Source organism: Lampris incognitus, chromosome 19 (assembly GCF_029633865.1).
Source record: "Lampris incognitus isolate fLamInc1 chromosome 19, fLamInc1.hap2, whole genome shotgun sequence".
In the NCBI taxonomy this organism is placed as follows: Eukaryota; Metazoa; Chordata; class Actinopteri; order Lampriformes; family Lampridae; genus Lampris; species Lampris incognitus.
Window position 1 is genome coordinate 22,371,533 of NC_079229.1, and position 22,608 is coordinate 22,394,140.

General features: G+C 44.0%; 2 protein-coding genes across 2 annotated transcripts; one reads left to right on the top strand and one right to left on the bottom strand.

The window, feature by feature from the left end:
• Positions 1-281: 281 nt before the first annotated feature.
• On the top strand, positions 282-3,663 carry ccl20b (chemokine (C-C motif) ligand 20b). Its single transcript, XM_056299771.1, has 4 exons — positions 282-457; positions 802-904; positions 1,187-1,261; positions 2,939-3,663. The coding sequence occupies exons 1-4, from the start codon at positions 376-378 to the stop codon at positions 2,964-2,966; spliced, it is 288 nt and encodes a 95-aa protein (XP_056155746.1). The 5' UTR covers positions 282-375; the 3' UTR covers positions 2,967-3,663.
• Positions 3,664-15,729: 12,066 nt separating this feature from the next.
• On the bottom strand, positions 15,730-21,602 carry LOC130129622 (toll-like receptor 13). Its single transcript, XM_056299213.1, has 4 exons — positions 21,475-21,602; positions 18,060-18,262; positions 17,115-17,232; positions 15,730-15,985 (listed from the first exon to the last, which is right to left on the bottom strand). The coding sequence occupies exons 1-4, from the start codon at positions 21,555-21,557 to the stop codon at positions 15,730-15,732; spliced, it is 660 nt and encodes a 219-aa protein (XP_056155188.1). The 5' UTR covers positions 21,558-21,602.
• Between the last annotated feature and the right edge of the window lie 1,006 nt (positions 21,603-22,608).

Sequence of the window (22,608 nt, forward strand, 5' to 3'; positions counted from 1 at the left end):
TGAAATGCACAGAATCTGACACTCGTGGTATACAGCAGAAACATACAAAACCACACACACACACACACACACAGGAAAGTTCACGCAAGCAGGAGTACAGGTAAGCGCACACTCGTTATTGACCTTCTACAGAAGGAATTTGTGGGCGGGGCTTAGCTGCTACGTAGCTCGCCCTCCCTTTCGGAGCGCCGCGTGCACGGCTTGGCGTTGCACAATCCAACCCAGAGGGAAAGTCCCACACAGGTCCTACTTAAGAGGCAGCATCCGTGTCTGGCTGACACAGAAAACATTTCACCTGTCGGGAGAAGAGACCACACACACACACACACACACACCCACACACACCCAGAGATAAGTCTAACAAACGGTGACGTTATGGCAGCTCGTAAACTACCTGTCCTGGCAGCTCTCTGCGCACTCCTCATCCTCACGACCTTCATCAGCGGCACACAGTCAGGTAAGCGGGTCTGGTGGCACTGGGACACGGGGGGACGTGGGAGCCATGCGCTTCTCTGCAGCAGTGAAGCGGCTTTACCATCTTAATGAAATGCCAGGGTCAAATGTTTTGGTGTGCTTGGGGTGGGGTGGGGGGGCAAGTGTGTGTAGTAGCCTAGCTGGAGAAGAAACCATGTTGGCTTTTTTTTTTGTCCACCTTCAGTCATTCAGTTAACTTTCAGTAAACTACCAGTAAACTTGCCATTCAAATGAAAAACACTCATACCTTTGCTTGGCATCTTTGTGTGTGTGTGTGTGTGTGTATGTTTGTGTGTGTACACATGATTGCATCCTTATTTTCTGCAGCAAGCTGTTGCCTGGGGTACACGAGGCGTCCGTTGCAATGCAAGCATCTGACGGGCTACACGTTCCAGACCATCAATGGTTCCTGTGACATGAGCGCCGTCATGTGAGTCACTAGAAGTGCATTTTGGTGCCTTTTCAGAGGAAGGGTTTACTGGCTTGCTCGCCTCTGTATTAGACGTGGCTGCTTGTGCTGAATGCATGTTCATACCCAAGTTCACGCTCTATGTAAAATGGTCTGGGGCAATGTAGCACGTTCCCGAGAATCCAGAAAATAGCCCAAACTGTAAACTCTCCCTTTAAACTGGGTGTACATGGAGTGCAATGAAGTGCACTCATGTAGTATCTGGAAGTGTGTTCACACTGCTTTATCTGTTGGCCCGTGCAGCTTCTACACCCCATCAAGATTTATATGTGCTGACCCCTCCAAGGATGCGACTATAAAGGCCATGAAGTGTGTGAAGTGAGTACAGTCCGGTTTCTAATTTTCTGTTCTAGTCACAATGATTGTGTGTCGTGACCCAACCCCAAACAGTTTCCAAGTGCTTGTAGCCCCCCCTTCCCATCCACCCCTGTATGTTTGTGTTATATTTATCTGTTGTCTTGTTTCACCCCATTTATTGTAAAGCAACTTTGAGTGTTAGAAAAGCGCTATATAAGTTTAATTTATTATTATTAAGAATCTGCAAACCGTAAATGATACGATAAATGACAATGATCCTGTTGATCCAGTCCTGTTCATAGTAGGGATCATTCTGAACAGGACTCCATTGAAAATTTCAGCGAAACCTCTTAAGGACCTTTTTTTTTCTTTTTTTTTTTACAACAGTTTAAATATGAGAAAATTATGATTCTTATAATGTAATTTCAGCTGACTTTCCCTTTATTTTTCTCAAAAAATGTACAGTAAAATAACTCCAACTCCAAATTGTCAATGTGTCACGATGTACAGTAATGTTCAGCGAAACGACTAACTTACAGTTGTATATCTGGTCATAGTTAGGAACATTTTGAGCAGCAAACCTATCATGGAAACAATGTTATCAAATCAGGACTTGCGTCACATATTCACCAACATTTATGTAATATAGGATTTGTACTGTAACGACGTTTTAATGTGCAATATAAATTGTGAGAAAGAATTGCTGAGTTGCGACCCTCTCATGCTTTTTGGCCACTCCAGGCACCGGTACCCTTGGCCGCAGTGGGGGCGTGCACTTTACTAATGTGCACCTGCGAGTTATAAGACTCATGGGTACTTTATCAAAAATTACATCTATGGCAGCTCCCGGGCTCCGTACCCACGGGAAATTGGAATTAAAAACCAGCTGCTGGGGCGTCCGGGGGGTGGGGCGGTCTATTCCGCTGCCCATCAACACGGGGATCGCCGGTTTGAATCCCCCTGTTGCCTCCGGCTTGGTTGGGCGTCCCTACACACACAATTGGCTGTGTCTGCGGGTGGGAAGCCAGATGTGGGTATGTGTCCTGGTTGCTGCAGTAGCACCTCCTCTGGTCGGTCGGGGCGCCTGTTCAGGGGGGAGGGGGAACTGGGGGGAATAGCGTGATCCTCCCACGTGCTACGTGCCCCTGGTGAAACTCCTCACCGTCAGGTGAAAAGAAGCAGCTGGCAACTCCACATGTATCAGAGGAGGCATGTGGTAGTCTGCAGCCCTCCCGGGATCGGCAGAGGAGGTGGAGCAGCGACCGGGATGGCTCGGAAGAGTGGGGTACTTGGCCAAGTACCACTGGGTAAAAAACCCCAGCTGCTAGTGGGATTAAATTCCGCAGTCACACCAGCAAACGCATTTCCACCGCAGTTTATCCCATTTTTACATCAAGTAAAATGTTTAGCCCCTCAAAAATGCATGAAAGATTTGAGCAAATTTTGGGATTGTATGTGATGTTTGCCATCCCCCATCAATGCTGTTATTGTTCACAACGCCAAAATTCACCTGAACTCTCTTAGATGGCAATGCAGTTTAATTTGAAACGAGTAGAAGCGCTGTTGATTTGGGCATTTGTGGAGTGGCTATAGAAAGTATCCCAAAAGGGTCATCTTTTTCTTTTTTCTTTTGCATGCCAGCCTTCAGTCCAGCTTGTTCTTTGGGTGTAATGAATGTGTATTTGTGGTTTCCTGCAGTGACCAGAAGAGGTGGGCTCAAAACTAAATGAAAGAAATCTGCTGGCTTCTCTCTGGAAGATGAAGTTTTTCTTTTACTCCAGTTTAAAAAAAAACACAACTCTTCGACACCTTCACCTTATTCACAGCATCTGAAACGCCCCCCCCCCCCATTTATTCACTCACCTCCATTGCCAATGGTGAAAAAAGAGAATAGAGGGCCAGGTAGTTTGTTATCGATTCATAACCTCTGGCCCTGTAACGTGTATCTGTTTTGTAAACAGAAAGTTTTCTTAATACACGCTAACTGGTGTTTTAATATCACATGTGAAAATGTTTTAAGGGTGTACCACAAAGTGTTTTTAGCTGATATTTACTTTCCTTGCAATATTTGGCTTCGTTCCCCAGTGTTGTGACCTGTGGGCGATGCTATCAAAAAGTGATAAAACAATTTTTGTTTTTCAGACGTCCCCCTTAATCGATAAGAATGTTATTATACAGTATCTTGTCTTTCCACATCTTTTTAATGTAAACTGTGATATTGAATCATCAAGACTGCAAAGTAATGCTTCACAATAACTTATTTCACTGTACAATGAATTGTTTTTATTTATGACTGAGGCCAAACAAGACTGGGTCAAAATGGCTGGACCGTGTATGTTCAATGTTCTAGATTCTGGCCAGTTTGTTACAGGGATGGTCGGTCGTAGTGTCTATAATATGAATATCTGAATATTAAATGTTGATCTGCAATTTTCTGTAGTGGTCCCAGTAATATTTGTTGCTAAAGTTTACTGAATTAGCATATTACATGGCATGGTTAAGCTACGTTCAAGTAAAAGAATAAATTAAAAAAAAAGATTATAAATGCAGTTGCAAGAATAATACTTTCCAACACTGGTGGATGAAAAAAATGCCGCAAAAGTACTATCTCGGGGGGCGTCCAGGTAGCGTAGCGGTCTATTCTGTTGCCTACCAACACAGGGATCACCGGTTCGAATCCCCGTGTTACCTCTGGCTTGGTCGGGCGTCCCTACAGACACAATTGGCTGTGTCTGCAGGTGGGAAGCCAGATGTGGGTATGTGTTCTGGTCGCTGCAATAGCGCCTCCTGTGGTCGGTTGGGGCACCTGCTCAGGGGGGAGGGGGAATAGCGTGATCCTCCCACAGGCTATGCCCCCCTGGCGAGACGCCTCACTGTCAGGTGAAAAGAAGCGCCTGGTGACTCCACATGTATTGGAGGAAGCATGTGGTAGTCTGCAGGCCTCCCCAGATCAGCAGAGGGCATGGAGCAGCGACTGGGATGGCTCAGAGAGCGGGGTGATTGGCCTGATCCACTTGGGAAGAAAAAGGGGAAAATGAAAAAATAAAATAAAAAGTGCCATCTTGAATGTAGCTATGGTAGATAAAACTTGATAAAGTGCCCTCTAGGATGGCCAAATATGCAAGATTAAGTCATATAGTGCCAAAACGTGATATAGTACCCTCTAGGCCCTGACAAAGGTCCTCAATATACTCCTCATTCTCACTGACATCATCACATGTGTGTCTTTGTGAAATAAATGGTTATATAGTTAATAGTATATAGTCAATAAGAAGTGTGACAGTGTTGAGGTGTGCGGTTGGAATGACAGATGGGTTCAAGGTGGAGGTGGGATTACATCAGGATCGGCTCTGAGCCCTTTCTTGTTTGCAATGGTGATGGACAGGTTGACGGATGAGATCAGGCAGGAGTCTCCGTGGACTATGATTTTTGCGGATGACATTGTAGTCTGTAGCAAGAGTAGGAAGCAGGTTGAGGAGAGCCTGGGGAGGTGGAGGTATGCACTGGAGAGATGAGGAATGAAAGTCAGTAGGAGCAAGACAGAATACATATGCGTGAATGAGAGGGAGGACAGCGGAATGGTGAGGATGCAAGGAGTAGAGGTGACGAAGGCATGTGAGTTTAAATACTTGGGGTCAACTGTCCAAAGTAACGGGGAGTGCAGAAGAGAGATGAAGAAGAGAGTGCAGGCAGGGTGGAGTGGGTGGAGAAGAGTGTCAGGAGTGATTTGCAAAAGAAGGGTACCAGCAAGAGTTAAAGGGAAGGTCTACAAGATGGCTGTGAGACCAGCTATGTTATATGGTTTGGAGACAGTGGCACTGACGAAAAGACAGGAGGCGGAGCTGGAGGTGGCAGAGTTGAAGATGCTAAGATTTTCATTGGGAGTGACGAAGAAGGACAGAATTAGGAACGATTATATTAGAGGGACTGCTCAGGTTGGACGGTTTGGAGACAAAGCAAGAGGCAAGATTAAGATGGTTACGACATGTGTGGAGGAGAGATGCTGGGTATATATGGATGTGGTGAGAGAGGGCATGCAGGTGGCTTCTGTGGCAGAGGAAGATGCAGAGGACAGGAAGAGATGGAAACAGACGATCTGCTGTGGCGACCCCTAAAGGGAGCAGCTGAAAGTAGTATCCATCCACATTATCCAAACCGCTTATCCTGACCTCAGGGTTGCAGGGATGCTGGGGCCTATCCCAGCAGACACTGGGTGGCAGGCAGGGAGACACCCTGGACAGGCCGCCAGTTAATAGTTCCCCATATGTTTTATTACAGAGGTGCAGTAGTTATACTCACACGATAAAACAATTTTGATCTTAACCAAGGTTTGTAACTTTCACCATAATTGCATCACGACTTCCTGTGCGCTGGTCCCCACCGCATACAACTGGTGCACAATTATTTTTTTCATCCCTGCTTTTCAAACAGCCCGAGTCCGTCATATCTCGGAATGTTTGCTTTGAAAGAGAACTTCATTTAATTGTAAGTATACCTATTCCAATTATCTGTTAATTCCCCCGTCCTCTCTCATCTGTTTCTATCTGCGGATGTCTCGTTTTTCCAAGTCTCACTCTGTATTGACAGGCGGATTCAAGAATGGATTACAGCCACTGCACCATGAATTGCACATCACCTGCAGCTGATACCTGCCTCGTCTCAACAGCCAATTCACAAAAGATATTTCGGTCTCAGTCAAATCAAAAAGTGATATTCTCCTGCGAAATATCCGCTCATGAGCACGCCTGGCATGACGATGCCTTTGGCTGGCTACAGTCACTGCTGCCATGATCACTAGGAAGTCTGGGTGTCACTTACCACCAACTCTGAAGACGTCCGTCATTTTTCACTCTAACTGCGCGTGGCTATTAGTGCTGTGGTTTGTGAATGGGGCTTTTTTTTGTTTTTTTGTAATGAGGCTCATTTGCATAGAAAAAATGGCCAATTTTGTGCCAAATGTATGCATATTACCTAATGTACACAAAGCGCAACAAGTCAGCGCCGGACCCCAATGTAACATGGCCAAAGCAGGCCCCGGCCTAACCATCACAATCAGACGTAGCATAACGTCATGTCAGTAGCGAATGCAAGAAATGAAAGCATGCAGCTTTAAAACGACCAGCAACAGTGAACTGCACTGCGCAGTTGATGCCTAAATGAAATGATTACTAGGAAAACAGACTGCTGTGAAGAGTCATAAAAGTGTTGCAGTCACTGCTATAAAGATCACACTTGCCGAACTTACAACATAACGACGTCTTTAGAAGAGCGAAAAACACTTTGGTTTGTCATTGTACAGGTTATAATGAAATTTGTTTTCTGCATTTAACCCATCCTATTGTATAGGAGCAGTGGGCAGCTGTGGTGCAGTGCCCAGCTCCAGTTCTTCTTTCCATTGCCTTGGTCAGGAGCATTAACCCTAACTGCATGTCTTTTTGATGATGCAAGGTAACCGGAGCACCCAGAGGAAACCCACACTGACACAGGGAGAACATGCAAACTCCACATAGAAAGGACTTCGGACGGCCTGGGGTTCGAACGCGGGACCTTCTTGCTGGGAGGCAACAGCGTTAACCACTTGGCCACCGTGTCGCCCCCATTCTCAGTTGTTGTTGGCCACAGCCGCGTCGTACATATCACCATTAACTCAACGACCCACTCATGAAAAACAACGAAGAATATTAAATGGAGAGAAAATAGACACAAAAACAAAGGGCCAGAATTGTCCATTTTGGCTAGACCAGAGAAAAATTAGAATTGTGATGTATTTTGTGTTTGTCTGCTCTGGACACTTCCCAGCCACTGAGGATGCACAAGCCAGTGCATCCTTAGTGCCGGTCCCAAGCCCGGATAAATGGGGAGGGTTGCGTCAGGAAGGGCATCCGGCGTAAAATCTTTGCCAAATGAAATATGCGGATCATAAATAAGACTTACTGCTCTGGACACTTCCCTATGTTGCCGTTAGAGGGCGCCAGTTTTTATATACTGGGTATCACTGTTTCCGGGTCGTCTTATTCTGCACTCTTTCGCTGGAATAAAGTCGGATCACAGCACAATGAAAGTCCGCTTCGCTCCTGTTATTTTATCACGTACTTCAGGTTTAGTGCAGAGAAGTCGGTGACTTCCATCTGCGAATCTAACAAATGGGCGACGACTACGGTACACCTGGCGTTCCCTACAACGCTGTGGTAACGAAGAATCCGCGTTAGCAAGTTAGCAACGTGTGGCTAGGTTAACAGTGCTAGTTAGCAGTGCCGGTATCACTTCAAAGAGAGATGGCGGGGATCACGAGGCGGCGGAGCAGTGGTCGACACGTAGAGAGGTTTGAGAATTTTGTGCTGGCAAATGGGATTGAGGGGGAGAAGAAGCTGTCAGGTTTTTTTTAAGTGTGATCGGGCCGACAATTTATGGACTATTGTGCAGCTTAATTGCCCCAGACAGGCCAGGGGGGGAACACATATGATCAGGCTGGCTGTATTGCACGCCCATTTCTCCCCGAAGCCCATTGTGATCGCTGAAGGATATCGCTTTCACAAAAGGAACCAAGCGGAGGGGGAAACGATAGCACAGTGTATTGCTGATCTAAAAAAAACTGTCGGAGCACTGTGAGTTTGGGGCTTATTTACATGATGCTCTGAGGGACAGGTTTGTTTGTGGTCTCAACAGTGAGTCCATTCAGAAGAAGCCGTTAACGGAGCCTGCCCTCGCAAGGGAGTCCCAGCAGCTCAGCGGCTCCTTGAAAGTGAATGCCATGTTTCTTCCAGTCACTCCGGGGAGGAGATGCACTCGATGTGGCAGGACAAATCATACCGAGAGTGACTGTTTCTACAAAGATCAGCTCTGCCACCGCTGCGGTAAGAAAGGCCACATTTCGCGCGCATGCAGAGAGAGCAAGCAGGGAAATAAGGCAGGTAACGCAATGTGGAAAATAAAAGGGCAGAAAGGGAAAGATCGTTCCAAGAGACAGTTAAATAAATGGGACACCAGTGCCAAGCCGAGTGACACTGATACTGACTCAGACGCTGAATTAGCCCCGCACAAGGTAGATATAGCTGTGAATGAAGATGTCGTACAGCAGGACAATCCGGCCTATTCAGTAATGTGGGTCAGACCAAAAGTAGAGGGGCTAACAACAGAGATGGAACTAGACACTGGTGTAGCGGTCTCCGTTATTTCAGAAGAGTTGTTCAAAGCAAAATTCAGCCACGTTCCCCTGCGCCACACCCACATCCTACTGAAAGCCTACTCAGGTCAAGTGATCACCAATGTTGGGGTCCTGAAAGTTAGGGTGCAGATAAACAAACAAAGAGCACGACTCCTCCTATATGTGGTGAAAGGTAATGCGCCACCCCTTTTCAGGCGGGAGTGGCTGAGAAGATTGAGACTGAACTGGAGAGCCATAGAAACTGTCAGATCCATACATCACATACGGGGAGACACGTTGGAGGCTGTGCTACACCGACATGCAGATGTACTCAAAGATGAACTGGGAACTCTGAAAGGCTGTGAAGTAGCACTGACACTGAAGCCAGAACATCAACCGAATTTCTGTCATGCTCGTGTAACCTGCACGACAGGGGAATGGGCCTATGCTTGCGCAGGGACACAGTTTACAGTCTAATGTCTAAGTTCAGTGGAGATTTGTATAGGTTTTTTTCTAGGCCAGATTCTAGTACTCACCCCAAAGACAACACACACACTCGTGGGTATAGTTTACAATAAAAAAAATTATTTATTTCAACAGTTCAAAGTCAAGTTATTTCAATATCATTACTAAATGAGGTGTGTTATATTATATATATATATATATATATATATATATATATATATTCTATTCTACTGTACTTTTTTAAAAGTTCTTCCTAATATTCTATTTATTGTCTAGATCTATCTATATTCTATTTTATACCCTTGTAATATATTACTTATGCAACCATATTCTACATTAACAAATTAAACAAAATAATCCAAAATAAAGTATGAGTGCACTCAAAGAAAATAAAGAAAAGAAAAGGGGGAATGATTCAGTCTTCTAATTTGTGCAAGGTGCAATGTCCAGATCCTACCACAATCACAGGGGCAAGTTGATGTAGAGGGCGATGATGATGAATCCAAATCCAGGGCGATGATGGGGGCAATCCAAAAAGGGGTATCCAAGGGTTCCAAAAGGTGTAGCAAGGGGGGTTGTTCGGGGTACTAAAAAAACCAGTCTGCACAAAATTGTACAGATTCCTTATTAATTGCAATCTCTATCAAACAATTACAAACAAAATAAAATACCCAAATCTAGAGTCAATTCTCAGAATCAAATCATTTCCTACATATAACTAATATGCGGTTGAATGACAACAGCCTATTGCTGTCAGAACAGTTAAAAACAAAGTCATCGCAGCCAGGCTGCATGACGGTCAGACGGCACTATCAACGTGAATTCACATCTAGCTGGCTGCTATGGTTTCCATGGATGCTATGTAGCCCGAGTTGGCTCGGTGGCTAGTGGCAACCGGAGCTCACAGTTTTTTTTAACAACAAGCATATTATTATATTAAAATGTCTTAACATTCCTACATCAAATAAACCCTATGGATCGGGTGTCCTGACTGGTTTTAAAGCTCTGAATCATATGGGAAACTGCTAAGGATCATAGATATAAGTTTTAGCTGGGTTAGCTTAGCTTAGCAACCAATCGAAAATTGTCTGTCTTTAGATTTCAAGATTTTAAACTCTTAGCTCACCAGGATTCCAGCAGCGTGCAACACACAAGAGACAAGAGTCTTCCTTCTTCCTTCAACAGGAGATCATCTGTCTTTGGATAAAATCAAGATATCCTACGTAAATGGCTATGATTACATGGAACACAGAAAGCTGTTTACTTTTAGCTTTGGCTAGCAGCTCACCAAGGAAGCTTCGTGGGGGGAATCTTTATGTCGTAGTTCAAATGTCCTGTAGTTCAAATATCCGTAATTCAAGTATCCGTAGTCAAAGTTGTCCGTATTTCAAAATATCCGTATTTCTCTTTTCCAGTCTTCCAGTCTGTTGACGGTTGTTTGTTATGGTTTAAACTCTGTAGCTCGTGTGCCTCCTAGAGGCTACTAGTGGAACTTACATATGTCACAGGGTACATGTAATCATGTGGGTTACACTCGTATTGTCCCATATGCACTCAGGCCCAAAGTGGAAGCAGAACTGGAGCGCCTGCAACAACTAGGTGTTATTTCCCCAGTGCAATTCAGTGAGCGGGCCACCCCCATTGTGCTGATCATGAAGAAAAAGGGATGTACGCATCTGCGGGGATTTTAAGGTAACTCTCAACCCCACCCTTTGTGCTGAACATTGTCCAATTTCCCGGATAGAAGATCTGTTTGCTTCCCTAGCGGGGGGGGGGGGGGGGGGCAGCGGCGTTTCAGCAAACTGGATCTCTCCCATGCTTACCTGCAGGTGCCGGTACAGGAGGACTCTCGCAGTTACCATCACCACGCATAAGGGAATGTTCCACTACAACCGGCTGCCATTTGGAATAACGTCAGCGCCTTTGATCTTCCAAAGAGTAATGAACCAAGTTCTTCAGGGGCTTCCCAATGTGCACTGTTTTCTGGATGACATTTTAGTGACTGGACAGGACGACGCTGATCATCTAAAAAACTTGGAGACAGTGCTGAGTCGCTTGGGGAACTTTGGCCTCCGGGTGCAGAAGAAAAAGTGTGAGTTTTTCAGGGACTCACTGGAATATCTGGGACACACCATCGATGCCACAGGCCTCCACAAATCCCCAGAAAAACTCAAGGCTATTGCCGAGGCCCCTGCACCAACGAATGTAAGCCAACTTCGCTCCTTTCTAGGACTGATAAATTATTATGGCAGATTCATCCCAAACATGGCGACAACACTCAGCCCCCTTTACAAACTACTGCATACAGGGGCAAAGTGGGAGTGGTCCCCAGAGCATGAAAAGAACAAAAAGAACAGCTCCTCTCTGAGAGCGTTAACTCATTATGACCCCCAACTGCCGATCGTACTGGCATGTGATGCCTCGCTTAACGGAGTGGGCGCGGTGATTTCTCATGTGATGCCTGGTGGTTAAGAGAGGCCCATAGCATTCGCCTCCAGAATCTTGAGCAAAGCTGAGCAAAATTATGCTCAAATTGAACGCGAGGCTTTGGGGATCAAATTCGGCGTACGCCATTTTTTTATAGCAGCTGCAAGGCTGTGGCGATGGGCCCTTGTATTGGCAGCTCACAACTACACTATCCAATACAGGAGTGCAGCTGAACATGGAAATGCGGATGGCCTCTCACGCCTGCCATTGCAGGTGGATCACAAGGACAAGCCAGGTTCTGTGGATACCGTGCTGTTACACCACCTGGACTCCCTGCCGGTGTGCAGCACAGATATTCGCAAAGAAACAAGGTATGACCTGGTGCTCTCTCACGTGATGGACATGGTCTTGTCGGGGCAGTTTCCAGTAGTCAAGGACCGAGACGATGCACTGATGCCCTATTGCTCAAGGAGAGAGGAGCTCACCTTGGTTCCAGGGTGCCTTCTGTGGGGCAACCAGGTTATTGTACCCCCAAAGTTGAGACCACAACTGCTGAAAGAGCTGCATGCAGGGCACCCGGGAGTGGTTAAAATGAAAGCCGTTGGTCGCAGCCACTTCAAGTGGAAAACCCCCAGACTGCCTCAATCTGTAATGGACTTTGGGTTAAAGGGGCACTCGCCACAGTAGGTTAGTTAGTGAGTTGGGCAATTTAAAACAGATAACATAACTTAAAACATGCATTAAAAAAACAGGACTTGCACATGTTACACAACCTGGGTGAGCGTTGGTAAAGTATTCCGTGTTGTTCTGCGGGAATATTCGGGTGTTATTCAGGAGATATAAATATGCATCCAGGTTTTTCGTGGAACTCCGAGCTAAATAAGTGGGGAGGAGATGTGATCGATGTATTCTGTGTTTGTCTGCCCTGGACACTTTCCTAGGGTGCCGTTACAGGGCGCCAGTGTTTATATATTGGGCATCACTGTCTTATTCTTATTCTGCACTCTCTCTCTGAAATAAAGTCGGATTACAGCACAATGAAAGTCTGCTTCGCTCCTGTTATTTTATTACGTACTTCAAGTTTAGTACAGAGACGTCGGTGACTTCCATCTGTGAATCTAACAAGAATAACCAGTGGCGAGGCATCTGAAGTGCCAAAAAAAGCAGACCTAAGCAACTGGGTGGAAAGAAAATTGAACTGCAAGTTTTTTGGAAACAGCCACTCGGTACGGTCAAACATCTGAGCCTTTGGCAAGAAAATGTTTTAGGACACCACAGGGCAAACAGTGGAAACGACAGGTCTTGTGCATGAGAAAGAAAACTGGCTCAGGGTCAGCCTCGATGGCCTCATTGACACAGATACCCATCCTTGAGATTAAGTGTCCTACACTAAAGAAGCTTGAGGCACATGATGGCAGTCTGCTAAAAATGATTGAATCAAAAAAATATGATGTAAAACAGATAAATGGAAGACATGTTCTTAGGGAAACGGCATAAGGATTAGGCTACTATTACCAGGTCCAAGTAGCAGTGCACTGCGCAAACAGAACAAACTGCAACCTGGTATGGACCCTAAATGAACACATTATCGTGGATGTGCCATACAACCAAAAGTGGACAATGGAGAAAAACAGCCACCTGAAGAAGTTTTACTTTGAGTATTCGCTACCAGCAATAGCTACCAGAATAGCATGGCCAGGGAATCTCTGTAAACTGTATGGTCTCAGACAGGGGCAATCTTCAAGGGGTAAAGGCTTGTGTATTTCGCATTCAATCTTTTTCCAAACTTGAAGTTTGCCACTACTGTTGGAGCAGCCGAGAACTGCATAGCTTTTTCCCGACTTCCTAGATAGACATCGTCGTCATCGTTGTCAAATGTAACGTTACATTTGACAACGATAAAAGTAGAAAATTGTACACTTCTTAGCACAGTTTGCATTCAAACGCGTGCGTATTGTAGGGAAGCGCCACCGCAGTAATGGCGACTTGTTAACCTTCGATACTTCGCCGGATTAGTCTATACATTGACTAACAATACATGTGATATTACCCATGCATTCTCCAACAGAACATTATTTAATCCTGAACGCAATCCTTACACATCTAAAAGGACGCTCGATTTGGTGAAAATTAGGTTGTAGCTCGTTGTCTACCTTACTATGGTAGGAAAGAGTTGTTTGTGTTTTAACAGTGTGTTTTAGTAAAACGAGAGCATGAACTAGGAAGAAAAAAATATGACGTGACTACTGAGGGGCCCCGCAAAATACTAGTACTGTGCAGTACAGACTTAGGCATTACTATAGCTTCTTTACTTATCCTTTATTTCATTTGATGAGACAATACGATTAAAATGTGTATGTTCAATTGCGATTACTGTGAAGAAATAAAGGTAAGCCTTTACCTTTATTTCAGCAAGAGGTAAAGGTAAAGGCTACCATATGCTTTGTCTACAGAATATACTGTAGACAAAGCATATGGTAGTGACACTGATCAGGCAAAAATATAAAAATGATGTAAAAGATACAGAAATGAATGTTTATATTTTAGTTTGGATAGTACATTCATCCATTTTTACGTCCTAAAGAAAAGTGATATCTCCATTAGGTCTCTCTGGGTGCCAATGAACAAGGTGATTAACGTGCAATACATCTAAGTTTAAATAGCTGTACTCTCAAGGACAAAAGATAAAGCTAAAACTTTTGCAATAAATGTTTGTCAAGAATATGTAAAATTTAAAAATCAAGAAAAATTAGAACTTAACACTCATCAGATGTATTAGATATATATACACTCACCGGCCACTTTATTAGGCACACCTGTCCAACTGCTCGTTAACGCAAATTTCTAATCAGCCAATCACATGGCAGCAACTCAATGCATTTAGGCCTCTAGACATGGTCAAGACGATCTGCTGAAGTTCAAACCGAGCATCAGAATGGGGAAGAAAGGTGATTTAAGTGACTTTGAACGTGGCACGGTTGTTGGTGCCAGACGGGCTGGTCTGAGTATTTCAGAAACTGCTGATCTACTGGGATTTTCACGCACAACCATCTCTAGGGTTTACAGAGAATGGTCCGAAAAAGAGAAAATATCCAGTGAGCGGCAGTTCTGTGGGCGAAAATGCCTTGTTGGTGCCAGAGGTCAGAGGAGAATGGCCAGACTGGTTCGAGCTGACAGAAAGGCAACAGTAACTCAAATAACCACTCATTACAACCGAGGTATGCAGAAGAGCATCTCTGAACGCACAACACGTCGAACCTTGAGGCAGATGGGCTACAGCAGCAGAAGACCACACCGGGTGCCACTCGTGTCAGCTAAGAACAGGAAACTGAGGCTACAATTCGCACAGGCTCACCAAAATTGGACAATAGAAGATTGGAAAAACGTTGCCTGGTCTGATGAGTCTCGATTTCTGCTGCGACATTCGGATGGTAGGGTCAGAATTTGGCGTCAACAACACGAAAGCATGGATCCACCCTGCCTTGTATCAACGGTTCAGGCTGGTGGTGGTGGTGTAATGGTGTGGGGGATATTTTCTTGGCACACTTTGGGCCCCTTAGTACCGTTTGAGCATCGTGTCAACGCCACAGCCTAGCTGAGTATTGTTGCTGACCATGTTCATCCCTTTATGACCACAGTGTTCCCTTCTTCTGATGGCTACTTCCAGCAGGATAACGCGCCATGTCATAAAGCTCGAATCATCTCAGAGTTGGTTTCTTGAACATGACAATGAGTTCACTGTACTCAAATGGCCTCCACAGTCACCAGATCTCAATCCAATAGAGCACCTTTGGGATGTGGTGGACCGGGAGATTCGCATCATGGATGTGCAGCCGACAAATCTGCAGCAACTGCGTGATGCTATCATGTCAATATGGACCAAACTCTCTGAGGAATGTTTCCAGTACCTTGTTGAATCTATGCCACGAAGGATTAAGGCAGTTCTGAAGGCAAAAGGGGGTCCAACCCGGTACTAGCAAGGTGTACCTAATAAAGTGGCCAGTGAGTGTAGGTTGCAACTGTTAAATGGCAAGTAATGCTACAATAAGCTGAAAATGTGAAAGCCAAACCACGAATGGACAATTTAAATGGAAGGGCTTAGAGAGAACTGCACAGTGGTGAGAAATATGGAAAGAAAGCATCCACTTCCTGTGTGCTTTTTTTTTTACATTAAAATGATCTATGATATGATTTTTGACTTTTGTTATGTTTTAAATGGTTAATGTGTGTATTTCGTCAACTACTACCGTAGGCTGATAGGTGGTTCTGGTGGATATGCAGATGTATGTTTACATATGTACTGTATGTCTTGTATATGATTATTGTATATGTTGCCCTCAAGAGTAGCCAGATCACAAGCTTTCATTGCATTGAAATGTAATGCATATTTTCTAATGCATATGACATTAAAATTGAACTTGGATTTATTGGCCATTTCTGTCCTCCACAGTGTTCACACCACTGGCTGTATTGGCTGTCTCTCCACCAGCGACAGGAACTGGTCCCCGCTGGGTTTCTCCTCTGTCTCCAGCGCCTGCCGGAGTTTCTCCCAGAACAGTGCTGTGTGCTGGCCGGCCCGGGACCAGCTCAGATAGGTGCGTCTCTTCAACAGCCTCCTCATACGGTAGTAAGGCGACAGCTGCTGGGCCGGGATCTCCTCTAGGAACACCAGGATGAGAACATCCTTCTGCTCATCAAACAGACGGAAACTTGATGGGGCGAGAGACAGAGAGAGCAGGTGGAAGATTGAGTGATCATTGGGGATAGATAGATAGATAGATAGATAGATAGATAGATAGATAGATAGATAGATAGATAGATAGATAGATAGATAGATAGGGTAGCACTTTACAATAAGACATACTTTATAAAGGGTTTACTATAAGTGGTTACTAGTTTCTTTATTAACAGTTAATAACTCATGTCTTTATATGTTATAAATTGGTAACAAGATATTATAATACATAACTAAAAATACTTTTTGGGTTGCCAGTTGGGAGCCCACATGGAGAGCGTTTCCATACACGTTCTCTCAGGAACCTCGTGATTAGACTAAGATAGCTATACTACAAGCCACTACCTAACCTTAACCCTGAACTTTACTACTACTACTGCTGCTTTCGGCTGCTCCCATTTGGGGTCGCCATTGCGGATCATCCATTTCCATTTCTTCCTGTCTTCTGCATCTTCTTCTGTCACAACAGCCACCTTCCTGTCCTCCGTCACCACAGCCATAAACCTCCTCTTTGGTCTGCCTTTCCTCTTCCCTGGCAGCTCCATATTCAGCATCCTTCTCCCAATATACCCAGCATCTCTCCTCCACACATGTCTAAACCATCTCAATCTTGCCTAAACTTAAGTACTACCTACCCTAGACTCTCAAATCAAAATCAAGATCAAATGTGGGTTCTCAAACTGGCAACCGAGAGAATCGTTTTAGTAACATGTATCGCCTTATTAACCCCGGGAGGGAAATTGCATTGTTATAAGCAGCCTGGCACAAATCAACACTGCAAAGTGCAAGAGCAAGTAAAGTATAAAACAAACAGCAATTGAATAGCAAAGAAATATAGAGACTATAAAAATAAAACTGAACAATGCAATACAAAAACAGAGCTAGAAGATGCAGGATGAAATACAAATAAAACAGAATAAACAAGTGGGAACAATAGGTAAATACAAGATGAACAAGTAAACCAAAAGGGATCAAATACAAGTGTGATAGAAGAAAAGTGGGTGTATATTATAAATTTTTAAATGTGTAAGTGTGATTAAACGTGTGTGGGATGTGATGTGATGTAACCCCCCCCCCCCACACACACACACATAGCTCGTTACCTGGCTGCCTGGATCTCTCTGGAACACCAGTCACTCTCAAGATAGCGGTGACTGATCACACAGATTGTCTTTCTGCTCCCATAGATTGCATCTGTGATGTTGTCCACAATGGGCTTACCTGAAGCGCAGCAAAACATTAACAAACAAGTAGACCAACAGTTAATCCATGCTCTTTTTCTGCCAAAGGGTTGTACATTGTGCAGCGGGGACACCAACTGGAGTGTTAATGAAATTGATTGAACAGTTTCAATTCGGGCTTCCATTTAACCAGGCATTAGCATGGTCTTCCAAACAGTTCCAGTCGTTACTAGGTAATGTGTTATTTATCTGCATAAATTTCACATCTAGTATTGCATTTCATTAAATTACATTTCATCTTGACTGATCTGACACTTTATTGGCATGGCAATCCAAGTGTAAATGCAGCCGAGGCACACTGAGGACAAATTGTAATCCTATCGATTCAGCAAAAGCCATCCTTTGAGATGGTTTAAATGCATTGTTGCTATATGTTTATGAAGTGTAACTGGAACTATTATTCCAAGCCACAGTCATCATCTCCAAACCCTTACATATACACCACAACTTATTAGAACTTAAGGATAGACAGGAAAGAATGATGATACATTTGACACATTTACGAGAGCTGAGTAAGTGCGACTGAATTTATTTTATTTATTTTTTTATCTGGCTGCTGGCAATGACATTTTGATAGTGTAAACTTGAGTGAACAAATCACATCCGTTTTTAATCTGGATACAAACTGCATAAAATCTTAAGTGTGAGTGAGGCCTCTGACCACCAGGGAAAGGGTTTTTGCTGACATGGACTTTGCTGTAATTGCATATTTGGACCTGGACATTTCTGCGTATTATCTCTTAGCTAAACATGATGTGAAATACTCTGGACGCCATCGACAGGTGAAGAGGTGGACCTTAAACTCACCTGGCTGGAAGTCTCGGTGGTGCAGGCACAGTCTCCAGCCCTGCTCCCCCTCCAGCATGGGGAGCAGCTCTCTGAGGACCCAGGGCTCATCATGGATGTTGTAGGAGATGAATGCGTCGTACTGATACGGAGCCCGCCTGTTCTTGTTCCTTGTGTTAAAGAGGAATCCCAGGAAGAGGTAGTAGGCAAAGACCACCTGCCATCTCAACAGGTGATAGGTGAAGGACATGGACATAACCAGGAGAACCATGCATGTGGTAGAAATGTAGCAGAGAAGGCCAAGGTCAACAATGCAGGAGCGGACATCAATGTCCAGCAGTTTCAGACCCTTTAGCTCCGAGGGGTAGTTGCACTCAAAGTTGTAGGCGTCAAAAACTTGTGTCTGATTGTCACTTTCTACCCATTTCAGGAACCAGGCATTGTCGCAGTCACAGGTGAAACTGTTGCCCTGCATGTCCAGGTAATTCAGAGCGGGGAGAGACTTAATCTCTGTCTCACTGACCACTGAGAATGCATTCTTTCTCACCTGCAAAAACTCGAGCTTGGTGAGGTTGGCGTGTTGGAGAAAAGCCAGAGACCGGAGGTTAGTTCTAGATATGTAGAGGTTCGTGAGTTTTTGAATGGGGAAAAATAAATCTGCAGGGATATCTATGAATTCATTTGCGCTCAAGTAGAGAGTATTCAAATTAGGTGTGTAGTTAAATGTGCTTACGTGCAATTCTGTAAGCTCAATATTTCTGCCATTAAACACTAACAGATTTGTCAAACCTTGTAGGAAGTTTCGAGGCAGATGAGCCTTTTCTCTGCGATGTTGACCAGCCATATGCAGTTCCTCCAGACTAGACAGATTAGCAAAGGGTGGATTGGGCAGTGGTCTGTCTGATTTATATTTAATGTGGTTGTCCATTATATTTAGTATCCTTAAATTACTTAGGCCTGTGAAAGCAATTTTCTCTATTTTAGTTATCTCCAGTTCATTACTTTGCAGATGAATAATATTAATATTGACCAATCCAACAAAAGCTGCATTTTGTATTGTTTTTATGTGATTGGATTGTAGAAACAAACTCTCAAGTGATTTTAAGTGTTCAAAATCTTTCTTTTTGATAACTGTGAGTTTATTTTCATTTAAAGACAGGATTTTTAGATTTGGCAGGGAACTTCTGAATGCCCTACCCAGGTCAATGATACTGTTGTTTTGAAGTCTTAGGAACTGCAGTTCATTCAAATCCTGAAAAAGACAAGGCTGCAAGGTTGTGATTTGATTCTGGGGAAGTTTAAGATCCCTAAGTCTTGTAAGACCGGCAAAATCTTGGCAGCCAAGTGTGCTCAAATTATTTGAGCTGAGATCCAGCTTTAAAAGGCCCGGTAGAGCCCTTATGGCACGTGGAACCGATGCGAGCTTGTTGTTTTTAAGACTCAAAACCCGCAGCCATTGGAGAGAGCTGAGGGAGTTGTCCTCGACGTGTTTTATCTTATTCTGCCCTATGTACAACTCAGTTACATTTGTGCACATCTGCAGCATGTTTGTGGTGATGACCTCAAGGTTATTGTTTTGGACTTTCAGTGTGGCCATCGAAGGAATTCTGCAGGAAATGTTGATCAGAGCACCAAGGTCAAGGCCACGCGGCATGTTGTTCATCCTCAGGTTGGTCAGCGTAGAGTTGACGCCCTCCAGCAAAGATTTCATTCCGTCGAAAGACAGCCAAAGCCCACTAATGTCGAGTGTGAAGACCCTACCAAGGAAAGAGGAGTCGTCCACATGCCAGTGGATGCCTTTCTTTGTACCGCAGCATATTAGCGCTAACCTTCTCAGGTTCGGAAAAATATCTGAAGTAAGTGTGAAGGCTTGAATAGGATTTCCAGATATATCAAGTGATGCAAGTGCTGTTGACCCATTTGATACTTCTGCTGAATTAAAAGCTTTGAAATTGTTATTTTGGATGGACAACTCTCCTAAACTTGGCAACTGTCGTAAAATGAACTGCAATGTTAAGCGATGCAACTTATTTCTGTCCAAGATCAATTTTTTTAAGTTGGTCAGTGACTTAAAAGAGGAGGGTGATACAGTTTTGATGCGATTACGATATAAGCTTAACTCTGTGAGATTTCTTAAACCATAAAACATGTTATCTCCCAATTCACGGAGATGGTTATTGTTCAGATTGAGCACCTCCAGTGACTTCAGACTAATGAAGGCATCCCTTTCGATCTTGGAAATATTGTTGCGTTTTAGGTCGAGGAATGTCAGATTTGATAGGCCTTTGAATTCTGATGCTCTTAACTTTGAAATTTTGTTTTCAGCCAAGTACAGGCTCCTTACTTGTGGTGGAATGTCCTGCGGAATAGCTCGGTGTTGACTCTTTTCACATATGGCAATGGTGTCATTAGTGATGTGGCAGCCCCTCACGATATATCCCATAGTTGGGGCGACAAAACTGCCAACGTTTAAGAGGAAAAGAAAGATGTTCAGTTTGGAGTATGTAGATCCTTTGAATTGCATTGTTGTTTCCTGTACCACCTCAGATGTTTTATTTTGGCTCCAGTTTTGAAAAAAAATATAGAAGAAGCAGTATCTAGCAAATAATGAAGTAAGACTCCTTAAGGTGAATCCTCTGCTGCAACTAGTTGGTTAAATTTTTCTGAGGATGCAATAAAAAGTGTAATTTGTCAATGACAGCAACAAATAAGTAAACGGACAACAGTAAAAGAAAAATTAGAATAATTTTTTAACACTGTCATACATGATTGCTACAGTGAAGGGACATATTGAACACATGCATTTTTGGCCCAGAGAACAGCATAGATGAAAGATGTTTGATCACTTTTTGGGGGGGGGGTTCCCCCCCCTTTTTCTGCCCAATTGTATCTGGCCAATTATTCCACTCATCCGAGCCGTCCCGGTCGCTGCTCCACCCTCTCTGCCGATCTGGGGAGGGCTGCAGACATGCCTCTTCTGCTACATGTGGAGTCACCAGCCACTTCTTTTCGCCTGCCAGTGAGGAGTTTCACCAAGGGGACATAGCGCGTGGGAGGATCACACTATTCCCCCTCAGTTCCCCCTACCCCCTGAACAGGCACCGCGACCGATCAGAGGAGGCACTAGTGCAACGACTGGGACACAAACCCACATCCGGCTTCCCACCCGCAGACACGGCCAATTGTGTCTGTAGGGATGTCCAGCCAAGCCGGAGGTAACACGGGGATTTGAACCGGCGATCCCCGTGTTGGTAGGCAATGGAATAGACCACCATGCCACCTGGATGTTTGATCATTTTCACAGTCTTAGCCTTAGTTTATTCTAACACGTACAGCCGTTAACATTTTGCAATGAAAATGATAAAAAGCCCAACAGGATACTACGTCGATACTGAAAATTAGAAGAAGAAAAAAAGTTTTTTTTTATAGTACTTACTGTTTGAAACACGGCTGGGTAAAGTACTGACCAGTTGGATACTGACATCCTGTTGTGGAAAACATAAAAACATTTCTTTCCATCCAAAAAACCCCACAACTGTTTTCTTGTCATCGGTTGTAGTTGTGCAGACAGCGTGAGTAGTGAGCACAGCCGAGCCGTTCTTTCCTCTTGCATTACATGTGGATGCACATGAGGAACTGAGCTGACTTGACAAAAGGGGAGTTTTTTTTTGTTGTCACTGTGGTTTTTTTTTTGTTTTTTTTTGTTGAAAGAGAAGTCTGAGACTACTCCATAATTTTACTTGTGTCGTCAGTCGCACTTCTGCGATCGGAGGGAGATAAATACATTCAGTCGGTCAGTACATGCAAAAGCAGACAAGTCTCCCCGGCAGAGTTCATTGAAAGAGGTTATCTGGGAATGTGCTCGCCATGTGTTTGATCCGATTAAGTATCTCTGGAGAAGGCAGGTTAATGAACACGCACTCATATTCTCGGGCCGATGTTTCAGTTTTGATATAGACATTTGAACCAAGATACAGTTTATTTTAGATATGTCGCAAAGAGGAACTAGAGACCTTATCACAGTGTAAAAAAATAATCTGCTGGTTTAAATTTAAAAAGTGAGGCAACCTCTTACAAGCCCTTTTCTGAGTAATCTCATTTAGCGTGTGCAAAACTCAAATGATCAATGATCACTTCTCCATAACGTGTGTGTATGTGTGTGTTTGTGTGTGTGTGTGTGTGTGTACACACATTCATGCCTCACTCTCTCTCTCTCTCTCTCTCACACACACACACAGTGCACAGTGCACCATATTCAGTTAAAAATGAAGAAATCTTATCTTTGGTTATATCTCTCCCCCCTCCCCCCCGAAGAACAGTAATGAGTCATGTTGAACAAGGTACTTAGATGTTCCTCCTTCTCCACTGCGTCTCCATCGAAGAAATTCATTCAGGGAACTTAATCGGATGGAACTTTTATAAAATAATAAATCACCAAATTGATTAGATTCGTATTTCACAATGCTTTGATCAAAACACACCAGCTAATAAAAGCAAATTAAAAGGAAATGAGCATTGGCTGTCCATTTTATATAGTGAGACGCTGTTGACTATTTTTATTTGTGAGACT